General features: G+C 48.7%; 1 protein-coding gene across 1 annotated transcript; it reads left to right on the top strand.

Annotated features, from left to right (window-relative positions):
* The first annotated feature begins 3,204 nt into the window (after window positions 1-3,204).
* Window positions 3,205-13,510, top strand: LOC144162392 (tubulin beta-4B chain-like). The gene is made up of 6 exons (XM_077692896.1): window positions 3,205-3,388; window positions 8,642-8,750; window positions 8,982-9,092; window positions 10,177-10,621; window positions 12,156-12,592; window positions 13,084-13,510. Exons 1-6 carry the CDS (start codon window positions 3,332-3,334, stop codon window positions 13,263-13,265), a joined length of 1,341 nt encoding a protein of 446 aa, XP_077549022.1. The 5' UTR covers window positions 3,205-3,331; the 3' UTR covers window positions 13,266-13,510.
* Window positions 13,511-14,980: the final 1,470 nt, after the last annotated feature.

Below are 14,980 nucleotides of genomic sequence, written 5' to 3'. Positions count from 1 at the left end.
GCAGGAAACTGTTCAAAAAGTAACTCGTTCTGAATTCCTATCTGGTCGCCTCGTGGAATCATGCCTTGATCAAATAAACGTTCGAACTCAAAGGTGTACTGTCCAATCTGCAGTCGTAGAATCGAAACTCGCTGACCATTACTTTTTGTTGTTGTTCCTTGACTATTCCACTGATTGCGCAGGGACAGTCAAACCATAGCAAAGAAGTTTCGATCACTGACTACAAAAAGTTTGATAATTTGATTGCGCAGTACGACTGGGATACATTCTGGTTAATACGGCACCAGATGAAATCTATGATAATTTTGTTACACTGCTTGATCGCTTTCGCGGGACAGCTACGCGCAAAGTTAAAATTAAACAAAGGAATTCCGAAAATAATTGGAGGACCTCGGAAATTTTGGCGGCAATAAAGGAGAAAGACATTATCTGGGCACAGTCCAGACGAACACCTTCGAGTGCCTTTTTGCGTTCCAAGTTTAAGGAATCTCGAAACAGAGTTAATGCCATGATTCGTTCGGCTAAGCGGGTTCATTTTCGGAAAAAAATTGACGACGTATGCTCAGACAGCAGAAAAACCTGGCTTTGAATAATGACTTTAGAAAAGGTGGCAATCGCAGCGGCAGCAGTAATCATTTCCCTTCTAATGTTTCCAGTGATGATGAAAGCATTGCTAATGAATTCAATACCCTTTTTTTACGAGTGTCTGGTAGTTTGTCTTTCAGTACTGGAGTGCATGCACTGTGCGTTCTAGCGTTTCGGAGTCAGCCTTTTTTCTATTTTGAATGAAAACGATTTAAGAATGATAATTTATAGCCTTAAAGCCAATAAATCACCTGGTGTTGACAATATTGCGATTAATGAATTACGAAGAAATTTTGAATCCTTAAAAAACGTTCTCTTGCATCTATTGAACGGATGACATACATGTGCAATTGAAAATGTCAACTGTCTTTCCACTGTATAAATCCGGCTCCCGTCTTAACAAAGAAAATTACCGGCCTATTTCTGTCTTATCGAGCATAGCCCAGACACTAGAAAAAACACTTGTTATTAACTATGCGATGTTTCCTAGACAAACATGACATATTATCGCCTACACAGTAATGTTTTCTTGAAGGTAGGGGAACGCAGACGTTACTGGAAGATTTTTCTGATCTTTTAAACTCTTCTTTCGAACGTAATAATGTGACTTGCGGCCTCTCCCTTGACGTCAGCAAGGCTTTCGACAGTGTTTGTCATGACCTGTTGTTAGAGAAACTTTCCTTACTTGGCTTCCGCGGTGTCTTCCTTTTGTTGCTTAAAAATTTCCTTCAGGGCCGATACCAGTCAGTTAAAATAGGAGAATGTCGAAGTGTTGCTTCATTAATAAGAGCTGGAGTTCCTCAAGGTTCTATTCTGAGCCCGTTGCTGTTTAATATTTATGTGAATGATGTTGTCAACGCTGTGCTGGTTTCTTTGTTTAAGTATGCTGATGATACTGTTCTGATAGCTTCCGCTGAAGAGTAAGAGACAGCGGTGGTGTTGCTACAAAAGGCAGCAATGAATATAATGAATTGGTTTAGAGATGACTCAATTAAAGTCAACGCTGCAAAGACACAATTTATTTGCTTTCATAATCCATTAAAAAAGTGAATCATGATTATTCGTTCTTGCTACATATATCTGATTGTTCCAGCTGCACGTGTAAACCTATCAAGAGAGAGGAATTTTATTGAAATGAAATAAACACAGAAAGGTCGGCCTGACAGTAGTATATCTGGCCAGCTATTCTGTGTGTGGGAAGGGAAAGTGGAGGAAAGAGTGTGGATAGGGGACGAGAGAGATGAAGATGGAGGAGAAATAAATGGAGGGCTATGCATATGTACCCACTGTAAGGTATCTCGGTCTACATATCGATAATGTCCTCTCCTGGAATTCGAACCTTTCGCATTTATGCAAAAAACTTAGGGCTGTATCGGCTCTGCTTTATAATATTTGTACGGAAAGCTGTCACGCATGCCTTAGCTTACAGCAACTTACGCTACGGTGTAACGGTGTACGGTCACTGTTCACTTCATTGGAAAACTAGAATTGACGGAATTCTGAGATGTATTTTAAAGAGTGTAGCATACGATATACTCTACTATGAAGATAAGGTCGATGTCTTTAAAGTATTATCTTTACCGAATTTTGATCAATTAATAACGTAAACTGTCATTAGAAAACATTTCTGGACTAGCACATTCAAGCAGCCATATACACGCGTTCGTTGTTTACAACCGAAAGACATATACTGCATTCCTCGTTGCTCAACTAGGTATACGGTAGAAGAATGCGTCATTACTATGTTCCTTTCTACTTTAACAGATTGCCGCCCAGTATTTTTTCTGTAAAAACTAAACGCTCATTAAAAAGGTATTACGTCGTGTAAACATATAATTTGCATAGGGTGTAGTCTTGCAGAAATGGTGTTTATCGGTTCAAACGCCTCAGCCTTCAAAGCAATGCTATATACATTTCTGTCCAGTAACTATTGACCTTTTGCAATTCCGCTTTTTTTATCAGCACCTCACGCTCTGTCAAACCATATCAGGTGGTGTGTGATAAACGCTGTTTGCGTGTTTTATAACGTTCGAGCTCTTGTAGACTAATTTCTGATAAGCTGTGGCCCGTTTAGGAAACAAGCTGATATTTTAAATCTTTAGTGCTGTTATTCTGTCGGGTGTAATCTATGTGTCGTAAGTCAACTTGTTTTCCCTTTTTTTTTTCTTTGTATGTATACTTAAACGTTCTGCTTTACTATGCTTCGTACTTATGTCAGTGTTATTTATTTATTGCGGTTTCCGTTGCCTGCCAGGCGCTGCCGCTCAAGCCCAATGCGGCTTTGGCAGACCTGCCTCCTTGTATTTTTTTCAGTATTTTGCGCAATAAAGCATTATTATTATTATTATAATCAACCAATCGGCCAGGTTTGTCAAACACACGCTGCCGGGCTTTCAATTATCAACCCTATAACCTCAACAGCGCCACAGTCAACGCTTTATCCCTAACCTAATCCCTGGTGGGTACGTGCCAACCACTTCGAAGGCAATACCACCACCATCATCATCATCAAGTGGAACAAATTCGACAGCAATAGTCACGCCACCAAACTCGCCAATCAGAGCGTTGGGAGTGGCTCGCCCCGATTGGCTGCGGACGCGCGTGTCGAATGTGAAAAGCATACCCCACTTTGTCCCGTCAGTCATTCTGGCCGTTGCTCTCGCGCCGTAAGCTGTCTCCTGGTCGGGCTCGTCACTGCCAGTCTTTGTGGTCTTCCTTCGGTGTGAAGCTCCCGACCGGTTCCAGCATGCGAGAGATCGTCCACATCCAGGCCGGCCAGTGCGGCAACCAAATAGGAGCCAAGGTAAGACGGCTTTATTTCGTGCCGCATTTTGGGAAGTCTGCGCAAGGCGGGGCTGCTAGGCCTAACCGAACGTGAAACCAGCCGCCGTGGCCATGACCTTTTCGCAGCCATCAGCTGTAATTTCTCGCGCCTTAGTTCAATGCGTGTTCTTTTTGCACGATCGCCTGTAATCAGGCGCGCATTTACGCTGATTTTCCTGCCACACGTTCCGAGTAGGGGACGATGTAGTTAGTCACGCCCGTTAACGATGCCGGAGCGATGACCCCAATGGGATAGTTGCCATGAAAGCCGTCTCGCGGCCGGGACAGGGGCGAAGTTTTGCTGCGGGCTTTGCGCGTTTGGTAACGCGCAGCTTTTTTATTCTAATTGCTGCCCTCCCGGTTATTTCATGCGTGCTGGCTTTTCCGCTGCAAATCCCAGTGGTTTTCACGCACAAGCCGACGTTTGTGAGCCGTTCGAATTGTCTCAACTCCAGGGGTTTATGCAGAATTTCGATTGGGGGGGGGGGGGGGGGGTCTATAAATTCCTAGGAAGGGTGCTTGTGGTTGTGGAATCTTTTTTTTTTTGGGGGGGGGGGGGGTGTCGAAGTCTTTCTGGGGGCGTGTTAGGGGGGGGGGGGGGGTGTATATAAATCCCTGCCCAACTCGGCCGTGCCTTCGTTGACCTTTCTCAGCGTGCCAAGGCAGCTAACTATCCGTGTTTGCTTCTACAGAAATGCTTGTCTTATTTTCCATGCTCAGTGCCGCTTCCCGCATTTCGGTTTGCTGTGTGCCATTCTCTTACCGCACACAACTTAACACGCTCAGCTACTGGGCTTCGCTACTCGGCTTGGCTTGGTGCCTATAACGGCTCGCTATATAATGATTTGTTAAGCGGATTGGCTTTTTTCGGGATCGCGTATTTTTTTTTTTTTTTTGTCTTCGGCCACTGCGGCTGCGCCGCGTTTATTGCTTTTACCACTTCTGTGATAGTGTGTTGGACGGCACCCCTTCGTGCACGAGTGCACGCATTGAGGCTGCCGTTCGCGGCGGGTAATAGTTTTAATCGTTTCTTTTTTTGCTTGTGTTGTGTTATAATGACTGTGTGGCAGTGCTCGTAAGATCGTTCACGTGGAATTTAGCGATGTTTTATTAACTGCGAAGTGCGCCGACGGCTCCTTATTCTATTGTGCCAATAATGACCATACCGTCTGCGGTCTTACAACAGTGATTTTCTTTCGTGAGCCGAAATAATTTTAAGTGTTCGCAAGCCAAACCCCGTTTCTTTTAGATAAACCGGTGAACTACTAATTTTTCAAGCTCATTTTATTCTTAGCTTGTTTTTTGCTCCCAAGCCATATTTTTTTCTCCCGCTGTTTAACTGGACTTTTTTCGGCATTTGCTTGTTAATTTTAATTTACCTTCACTTATATCCGATATTGACTCCTTCCGTGCACAACGTGCCTGTTGCCCGAACTTAAGGAAATCACGACCTTTATTTTTTTTTTTGTTTTGCAAACTGTATCGAAGTAAATATTTTTGCGGAAAAATGCCCTTCTCGGCGTTGGTACCCACCTCGGTGCTGGTCGCAAGCGGTTTTATTCTCTGCGTGCAGCTAGCGTGCTTCCCTCGACGTTTGTAGCGTAATTTATTTTGAACCACATAAGCCGACAGGTTGCGAACCTTTTGCGCGCGCGGTATTTAAAATCTGCTTTTGCACGACTACAGGAAAACGGCATACCGCGTTGAAAGAATCTTGCGCGCGCAGGTTTCTGGCTCCCACGTGATTATTCGAGAAATTTATTGTTGTGGCTCTTTCGATTCAGCGCACCTAAATTTCCGCTTGAGTAGACGTGGATGCAATTTGACTGGTGCACTATATGCGCCATCACCATTCACGAGCTTCCCGTGAGCAATGTCTAGTCATTCACGAGCATTTAATTTCGCCTATCTGCATATGCAAGCAGCGCCTCTGGCTCCCCGCTTCCTTGCAAGGCCGCGGACGAACAGGTTTCGCAACTCGCACGTGTGCACCGCCGTGGTGGCTCATGGAGCGAATTTTGCCTGCGAATTCGCAGTTGCGGCGCCGCCCATGCGGCAAAACGATTTTTTTCTATTTTCACTGCTGCGACATATTGCCAAATGCTAAGCGGCGTTCACAAGAGAAGTTCCACTCTTCCAAACGTTTGGAAATTCGCCACAGCAACGAGAATAGTTCGTTTTGGTGCACGAGCGGCGCCGCAGCTGCGAATTCGCAATCGAAATTCGCCCCATGGACGCGGGTTCGATTCCCGGCTGCGGTGGCCGCTCCTCTGATAGGGGCGAAAAGGGAAAACGCCCGTGCGTCCTAGATTTCGACGCACGATAAAAATGCCGAAGTGGTCGAAATTAATCCAGAGCCCTCCACTACCGTGCGCCTATATCGCCTGTCTATAGCGTCGGCGCGTGAAGCCTCGTAATCAATCAAGCAAGCTCGGACGTGTGGCTGCGAGCTGACCCTTGTGTCACTTTCTATATTATCACTGCTCTTGCTGCTTTTTTTATTTCGGGTTGGTGCTTCGTGATCTTGACTGTTCAGGCATGTTTACCGCACAGTTAAACCTGGATATAATGAAGTTTACAAAATTCGCAATTTTTCGTTACATGCAGCAGTTTCGCGTTAAGGCTCGCGTGAATGAAGTAGAAACTAAACAAAAAATGCTAGACATTAGGGATGGTGACTCGCCGCTCAAGGATTTATTTCACGGTGAAAAACGGTGTTATTTGCGCCTGCTGTTTTCCCACGAGCTTAGGCACAGCAAAGAAGCTAGGTCACATAACCCCGTATTCACAAGCGTAACTTAAGTGTCGCTTTTGGCACTTTTCGGTGCCTTAACGCGTCGCAAGAACCAAACTGATGCTGAAAGGGCGACTTTTCGCCAACCTGGTGCTGTTTTCCGCACTTAACATTTCTCGCACTTGAGACGGCCGCAAGACTAGCTCCACTGAACTCCGCCACAGACCACCGACTGGCATAGAGGCAGAGAACAGCAAGGAACACACAAGACGCTATAGCCGAGATATTGTACCAGGCGGCGACGTTCTTCTATCTCGCCTGTGGAGCCGGCACTTGAAATTGCGAGCTTGTCTTCAAAACACAGACCTTTTCGTTTTGTAGCAGAACACGCAGATGGCAGTTGAGACACGCGACTACACGCCGACAGACAGGCCTAGCACCCAACCGATATCGCACTTCTCCATTTCTCCGGCCATTTTTGCAGAAAAAGTGCAAAAAAACATGGCTCATCGGCGTAACGAATTCGTTACACCAAGGTTAACAGTCGCGACGCCTTCGTTACATAGAGGTCGCGAACACGTGGGTTTCAATGGGGAATTCAAAAACTTCGTTAAATCCAGATATTCGTTGCACATAGGTTCGTTACATCCAGGTTTACCTGTAGCTGAGCACCCTTGAAACCGTCGTTGCCTGTATTCCTAGCGCATGTACAGTCTTTGTCAAAGTTTTGTGGGCCACGGTGACCCTGGCCGGAGCAGGCGTGCTGCCGAGCAGGGGCGCTGCGCTTGCGGCTCTCGGCTGGCTACGCGGCTAAAGAGAGCGAGGGGAACTATCGCTCTTCCTTTCGTAGTAGGGCTGGCTAAGTGCAGCGTGGCCGGTTTCCCACAGCAGGCGCACTTCGCTTCAGCGCAGGCACTTTGCGCAGCACTTGTTGCTCGGACACACTACAAAAGCAAGAGCAGAAGGTCCCCTCTCTCCCTTTAGCCACGCAACCAGCCGGCAGCAGCAAGTGCAGCGCCCCTCTTGGCAGCGCGCCTGCTCCCGGCCACGGTCGCTGTGGCCCACAAAATTTTGAGACTGTAAATCGTCCCCCACGTATCCTCAGGTGGCGCAGGGAAATAACAAGGATCTCAGCTGTACAGCACAGTGATCACCACAGCTGCTGGCAGGCATACCGTTAGCCGGTTTACGTTACCGTCTAACGTGCGTGCGGGAGGCGTCTGCGCATGCGCGAGAATTTCTCGCGAAGGGTAACTTACCGTCACAGGCCTTACCGTTGACAGCGAGCTTCCTGAGCAGACGACATACCCTCACGTCTTGACTACAGCAAAGGCGGTGAGCTCGGCGCTTGATGCTTGGTACAGCCGATAAAATTATCCTTAGTTGATGTTTATCGCCTTTTTCTTGCTCAACAATGCGCAGGAGCACGACAAACGATTGCATTTTCCGACGAGCGAGCAAAAGGACCGTCCCTACTCGTGCTAAGCCTCGCCTGCCTTAAATAGTGTATCGGTTTCTGTGCTCTCAAAGTGCTTCTGAACAATGAACTGCGGCATCGTGTACAGAATACACAATGCCGGGTGCTGGAAGAAAAAGCTATCTCAAGGACAGCTTGACGGAGCTGTGGGTACAGCAGTGTTCCACAGTACATAAGCCGCGTAGAAATATGCGCCTCCAAATTTGGCCTGGGCTAGGTAGTGTAGGTTATTGTGCAATTACAACAAATTTCACTCATTTCTTACCGAAAGATTCTGCGCGGGCGTACATTTCAGCTTACCTTAATTGTTCCATTTCTACTTAGTAGATGTCGCTCTACAGGTGATAGCTTCAGTATTCTAAAAACTAGTGTTATTGGGGACGCCTCATCCGAAACGTGAAACATTGAAATCAAATTTAACAAAATTGTGCATGATTAGCTTTGAGACCAATTTAAGAGATGTCGCTTCCTACACCATGGCGGCCGGAATACGCAAACCGTACACGGTGTGCTACAACGTGGCATGCCGTCTTCAGCGGTAAACGAAAACTCCGGCTTCCGGAAACGCCGTAAGAGGTAGCGCAAATATGTAGACGATGTGATAACTAGTATATCTTACCTTATTACCGTACCGTTTCCGTTGTACTGGGACCCGACTGCGCATGCGCGAGCAAGGCAAGGCGGGCCGCCCGTCGCCGGAACTAAGTCACCCTGCCGTAACGAATGGCCACATGGCCAGTCGGCTCCCGGTACTCTGGAAACGGGCACTGCAACACTTAACTCTGTGTCGCCGCTGGTATCGGCGACTGGTGAAGCTGTTCCATTTCACCAGCTATACCAGATCGTGTAGTGGTTACGAAAGTTGAGAATAGTTGAAAGTTGTCTGGTTACGCACAACTTCTTTTACGCACTTCAGAATTCTGGGCTGTTTTTTGTCGCATAAGTGCACCTTCACTATTCAGCCCTCCCCTAATAATCTGTTGAACTGAACCGCCTTCGCATTTCGTTTTCTTTGTCTGCAGTTCTGGGAGGTTATTTCCGACGAGCACGGCATCGACTACACTGGGAGCTACCACGGAGACTCGGAGCTTCAGCTCGAGCGCATCAACGTCTACTACAATGAGGCCTCTGGTAAAGGTTCATGTGTAATATCCTCATGGGCAGCGTATATAGCGGGATAACCGCCGCTGCTCCCCGATGTTGACAGATAAAAATTACATAATATAATGGGTATTCATGTATTGCCCAGCCTTCTCGAACCTACTGACCTTCTGCTAAGGACTGAATGCCCTGACCAGATCTATTGATCATATATTGAATACTGTATGTTTTGAGCTGACCGCGCCCGTTTCCTTGTTTCAGGAGGCAAATACGTGCCTCGGGCCATCCTGGTGGACTTGGAGCCTGGCACCATGGACTCCGTCCGGTCTGGACCGTATGGCCAGCTCTACAGACCCGACAACTTCGTCTTCGGCGAGTATTCCCCTCATTACCCTCGCTGTCATTACTGGTTAGATGGGCCAAATCAATTACTACCGACTAAATGATGCCAGCTATCATCGTCCTCCATTAGGAGAGCAGTAAAATAACTATAGGAAGGGCGTCAGCTCCAATGTTGTTCGCAGTATGTTTACAAGAGGTATTCAGAACTTGGATTGGGAACAGGCGGGCGTAAGGGTTAATGGAGAACACCTCAGTAACCTCAGATTTGCTGATGGCGTTGCCTTGCTAAGTAACTCGGGGGAAGAATTGCAAAGCATGCTTTCTGCACTGGACAAGCAGAGTAGAATCGTGGGCCTGAAAATTAATATGAAGACAACTAAAGTAACGATCAATAACCTCGGGGACCCCGAATGCCAACCATGAGGCAGAGATTGCAAGGATAAGAATAGGGTGGAGTCCATTCGGCAGGCATTCTCTGGTAAAGAATGGCAGCCTACCATTGTCCCTGAAAGAGAACGTATGACAGCTGCATGGGCGACTCAGCGAGCATTGGAGCAGAAGATGATAGGTGTCCCATTAAGGGACAAGAGAGCGGAGTGGGTCGGGGAACATTCGCGTGTTAAGGTCATATTAGTCGAAATTAAGAAGAGATGTGGGTAGGGCATGTAATGTGAAAGAAAGATAACCGTTGGTCATTAAGGGTCATTAAGTGGATCCCTAGAGAAGGCAAGCGTGGTAGGGGGCGGCAGAACCTTAGATAGGCAGATGAAATCAAGAAGTTTGCGGGGACAAATTGGTCGCAGTTAGCACAGAACCGGGAAAATTGGAGATCTATGGGAGAGGACTTTGCCCTCCAGATGATGATGAAATGTCGGCGATCATCAGCCTGAATTTCAAGTTTTGCCTCAGCCCTTGTACTTCCCCACTCTCCGGTTTCACATCTCTCACTCGGTTGTTATATCTGTGATGGCACGGCTTTGTTTCCAACGGTGTTCTTTATTGACCAGGCAGCCGCTATCGGCCTTTCGGTGCTTCAAACGTTGTCCTCTCTCTAGGTCCTTCATGTGTTATTGTTGCGTCCCATTTGAAGAGCCTACTCATCCTGGCCTTGCAGGTCAGAGCGGTGCCGGCAACAACTGGGCCAAGGGCCACTACACCGAGGGAGCTGAGCTGGTGGACTGTGTGCTCGACCGAGTGCGGAGGGAGGCCGAGGCGTGCGACTGCCTGCAGGGCTTCCAGCTCACCCACTCCCTCGGTGGAGGTACCGGCTCGGGCATGGGCACCCTGCTCATCTCGAAGATCCGGGAAGAGTACCCGGACAGGATCATGAACAGCTTCAGCGTTGTCCCCTCTCCCAAGGTCTCGGACACGGTCGTGGAGCCCTACAACGCCACCCTGTCGGTGCACCAGCTGGTCGAGAACACCGATGAGACCTTCTGCATCGACAATGAGGCACTCTACGACATCTGCTTCCGCACGCTGAAGTTGACCACGCCCACTTACGGTGACCTCAACCATCTCGTCTCTGCCACCATGTCGGGTGTCACTACGTGCCTCCGGTAGGTCCCCCTGTATATGCTTCGGTTAAGTCCTTCCTTTTGAAGCAAAGCTTTCTACCTTTACCAGCCAACGGTTTCTTCGTGGCGTGCGCGACAAACTCCCAACGCTGATCGGGAGGGGGAGGGTGCTTTTTGCTTACGGAGCACAGTGTAGATGGCACGGCGAATGGTTGCCCATCGTTCCCCGCGCGCAGGTTCCTGCACACACCGGCGGGCGCGTAGGCGGGACGGCCCCCAAGCCCGAGGTTTGACACCCCGGGCAGCGCTTCTTTTACACCTAAACACACCGTTCTCGAGATGTCCCGTTCACATACTGCTGCACATACCGGGACATCACCAAACACTACCGCCTCCTTCACAGATAACTTCCTCCTCCCCACCCATCCCTCACTGCTGAGGCTGCCCACATGTGGCGTCTTCTTCAGACGCACTCCTTTCCCCACCGCACTCTATTAGGCATACGTACCCTCACCTCTTTTCCTCTCCCAACTGTCCCTTGTGTGACGAGCCGGACACGCTCTAGCACTCACTCTGCGAATGTGCACGTGACCCGTTCCCCCCTCTACCCTCCCCCACCCCCTTGGAAGAGGCTCTGAGGTGCTCAGACCGCGACCGCTAAGAACTGGTCACAGGTCGGACCCTAGACGTCGCTACAGAACTGGTCACCGGTCGGACCCTAGACGTCGCTTCTAGTACACTGTAACGTCGCGGCGGCACTCTAGGCCACTGCCACTCCGCCACCTTAAAACCAGTTTCAAATAAAGTGGATTGTCTCTGTCTTTGTCTCGGCGGGACGGCTTTGTCGTCTGCTTTAGCGATGGTTGTTTTGGGCCCGTTTTGGCGCAGCTTCCCGTCATTGCGCGCTTTCTACGCACGGCTTGATTAACTTGTTCAACAGCACCCCCTGGGTAACTCGTCGGAATTATGTGGTTGCACAGCAAAGATACGTTAACAATTTGTTCGCAGGGCGGGAAAACAAAATGTAGACCACATACAGACACTGGCCGCTAGAGAAACGCTACCTTTTGCGCCCTTCTTGCCACGAATGGGGCCCAGTATTCTAAATTGAAGACCAATTTGGTTGTGTTTTGGCAGGTATTAAAGGGCAAAAGGAGCAACTGGTTCCGATAAATAGCGATATAATAAAGTTCCCTAAGCTTTCTCGCAATTTTGAAACTTGCTAAACTAGTTTAAATCGGTATAAATGCGAATCGCTAAGCTCGCATGCCGAATTTTTTCGGTGTCTGCGCTTGTGTCGCGCGGTGGTGTGTAGCCGCGAGCTAGCACTACAGGATGGCTATCTTCCGTTGTCCCACCCTTCCAAATACGCTCCTCTCCATTTTATTTGTGCCGAAACGCGACCGCTACTGCGTTCAGGACGGGTAACGGCTGGCAGAATCTGATTTCTCTTCGTAGAGCCACGTGTCGTTTACAGCGTCTCTTTCTAACCCCCATCACAGCGTGGATTGGCGCCATTTTTTTTATTTCAATCTTCGTATCTCTCGCTTTGCCTTCTTCCCTTCAACGCACGCAGGTTCCCGGGACAACTCAACGCTGACCTGCGCAAGCTGGCCGTGAACATGGTCCCCTTCCCGCGGCTCCATTTCTTCATGCCCGGCTTCGCTCCACTGACTGCCAGGGGTGCACAGCAGTACCGGGCGCTGTCGGTTCCCGAGCTCACTCAGCAGATGTTTGATGCCAAGAACATGATGGCGGCGTGCGACCCTCGACACGGCCGGTACCTCACCGTGGCGGCCATCTTCCGTGGCCGCATGTCCATGCGGGAGGTGGACGAACAAATGCTCAATGTCCAGAACAAAAACTCCTCGTACTTCGTGGAGTGGATTCCCAACAACGTCAAGACAGCTGTCTGCGACATTCCGCCTCGTGGCCTGAAGATGTCGGCTACCTTCATTGGCAACAGCACTGCCATTCAAGAGCTCTTCAAGCGCATCTCGGAGCAGTTCACTGGTACGTCCTGGGTTGCTTTGAATGGCCTCCTAACTTGACGTGGCTATGTGGTGTATGAAACTTAGACAAGTAGGCATGTTTGCCGTTATGAAATTTTACCCAGCGTTTGTGTACACTGTTTAGCATAACTGGTTTGTACAAAGCCTGTAAGGCTAGCATTCTCAAAGTTAACGTAATAGTTTAAATGTCTGCTATAAGTTAAATGCTACTAATCCACGCGTATTTAGTTCTCCAGGCGTGCTTTGGAACTACGCTTTCCACCAATGCTACTCTGAATTTCTGGGGTTTTACGAGCGGAAGCTACAGGGTGCTCGAGGCGCTATTAATGGGCCCGGAATAATTTTTACCACGTGGGGATTCAATTGCGGTATTGGTGTAGCCTTTAGATTTCACTCTGGTTCCTCTTCATACGAGAGACTTCTCTTGAGTGTGCACTCAGTCCTTGATTGTCTGGTGATCCGTCTCGCCTCTTTTCCGTGTTCTCTGCGCAGCCATGTTCCGCCGCAAGGCCTTCCTCCACTGGTACACCGGAGAGGGCATGGACGAAATGGAGTTCACCGAGGCCGAGTCCAACATGAATGACCTGGTCTCTGAGTACCAGCAGTACCAGGAGGCGACGGCCGACGAGGAAGGAGAGTTCGAAGATGTGCCGGAGCAGGACGTCAATGCCTGAACGCCTCCACGTTCCACTTTGTTTTGACCCGTGTGTTTCCTTTGTTTACTTTTTTTTCTCTTCTTTGTTCTACTTTCGTGCCTGCTTTATTTAAACCCGTGTGTTTCCTTTTACTTTTTCTCTTGTTCTACTTTCGGGCCTCATTTTTTGGTATTTCCAGCCTTACTGTTTCTTGTGTCCTCTTTTTGCCTTTTTCTCCGCCTACACTTTACCTTCGAGGAAATAAATTTTGTTCCACCACTTCACCCTAATGTCAGTATTTATGACCATTAAACATCCATAGCTGCCACTGCAATAGCCTAGTTTTCAGGGGAAAACCCTTGTCTGTGTAGGCAGCTTCTTCGGTTTTACCGACACCGCCTGATTTCAAAACACCCCTTGTCTCTCATACGTCGCATCCAGAAGCTCCCCAAGAACATTTAAGGAAAAAACTTTATTGTAGTGAACGTAGGTGTCCAACTACGTCTCCAGCTAACTTCGCTGCTTTTCGACCAATCGGCTTGAAGTTTTCGAGGGTATGTAAAATAAACGCCTAATAACCGTGCGCAGAATTTCATACAGAAATATTTATTTGTTCTTAAAATAAAAAAAAAATCTTGTCAAAATTTTTCCCCGCCTAAGGTGCATTTTCCGAAATGTTTTAGCAGGTAAATCGCTGAAACATTTTTGTGTTAATTGCCTCAGGCTTTCCTCTGAGCCAAAATGGGGACCATGGGAGCATTCCCACAGGCAGCGTTTGAGCGGTGCGTACGTACCCCCAACGGGGCATTGAGAGCGAAATTGTACCTTCTGCGCTGCGCTCAAAAATCTTTTGCGAGTTCCTGGCTCGTGATATAGACATTGGAAATCAAAAAAATCAAGGCGAACGAATAATTTCACGATTAGCTGTGGCAGGAAGGATGTGCGTCATGGCAAGGACTGTTGCATTGAGACTCACGATTTCAACCACTCCAATTTTTTTTTTGTTAGCAGTTGCGTCAAGGCAGGTAGAGAGAGAGCACGGTGGCGGCCTTGGCGGAGGTGGTGGTGGTGGTGGTAAAACGTTTATTTGAGCTTTAGGGGAGAGGGAAGGGGAAGTGGTCAGCCTCCCATTTCCAGGAGGCCGCGAGCCCGCGCCGATTCCAGAGCTCGTTTCACCAGGGTGAGCTGCTGCTCCGGTGACGAGCTGGTCAGAGCGGACTCCCACTGCTCAAGGGTGGGGGAGTGAAGGGGGGTTAGGTGCTGCGGGCAGGAGAAGACTAGGTGGAAGGTGGTAAGAGGAAGGTCACACTATTGGCAGTTAAGGGGGAATAGGGATGGGGAGATGTGTGAGAGAATCGTGTGATTATAGAAAGTTTCCGTCTGAAGGCGGCGATAGACATAGGCTTCATGTGGGGTAAGGGAAGGGTGGGGTGGAGGGTACCTTCTTCTGTTGTTTGTGTGGTGGGAAAGGATGGAGCTATAGGTAGAGTCCAGCGGTGTTAAGGTGGTGCTTGCGGAATCTGGACGTCCTGTGGTATCTAGCCTTGCAGAGGGGAGTGCCCGGTTGTGGAGAGCGCGGGCTGCGGCATGGGCCGCTTCATTCCCAGCAAGACCAGAGTGGCCAGGGGTCCAAACTATTGTTATCTCTATTTCTTCGGGGAGACAGTGAAAGATGGGAAGAGCTTGAGAGGGTGCCAGGCCAGCTTGATACCACCGGCATGCTTTCTGAGAATCGGTGATGATGGTTAGGTAGG

Source organism: Haemaphysalis longicornis, unplaced genomic scaffold (genome assembly GCF_048455015.1).
Source record: "Haemaphysalis longicornis isolate Haplotype H1 unplaced genomic scaffold, Haemaphysalis longicornis Haplotype H1 scaffold_12, whole genome shotgun sequence".
NCBI classification, from domain to species: Eukaryota; Metazoa; Arthropoda; class Arachnida; order Ixodida; family Ixodidae; genus Haemaphysalis; species Haemaphysalis longicornis.
This window is presented reverse-complemented; position numbering and strand designations above follow the sequence as displayed.

Bases quoted from the DNA above. Each gene is read 5' to 3' on its own strand.
- LOC144162392 (XM_077692896.1), top strand. From the start codon at position 3,332: ATGCGAGAGATCGTCCACATCCAGGCCGGCCAGTGCGGCAACCAAATA. The intron at 8,751-8,981 runs GTAAAGGTTCAT...TCCTTGTTTCAG, and splicing joins CTACTACAATGAGGCCTCTG to GAGGCAAATACGTGCCTCGG. The intron at 9,093-10,176 runs GCGAGTATTCCC...CTGGCCTTGCAG, and splicing joins ACCCGACAACTTCGTCTTCG to GTCAGAGCGGTGCCGGCAAC.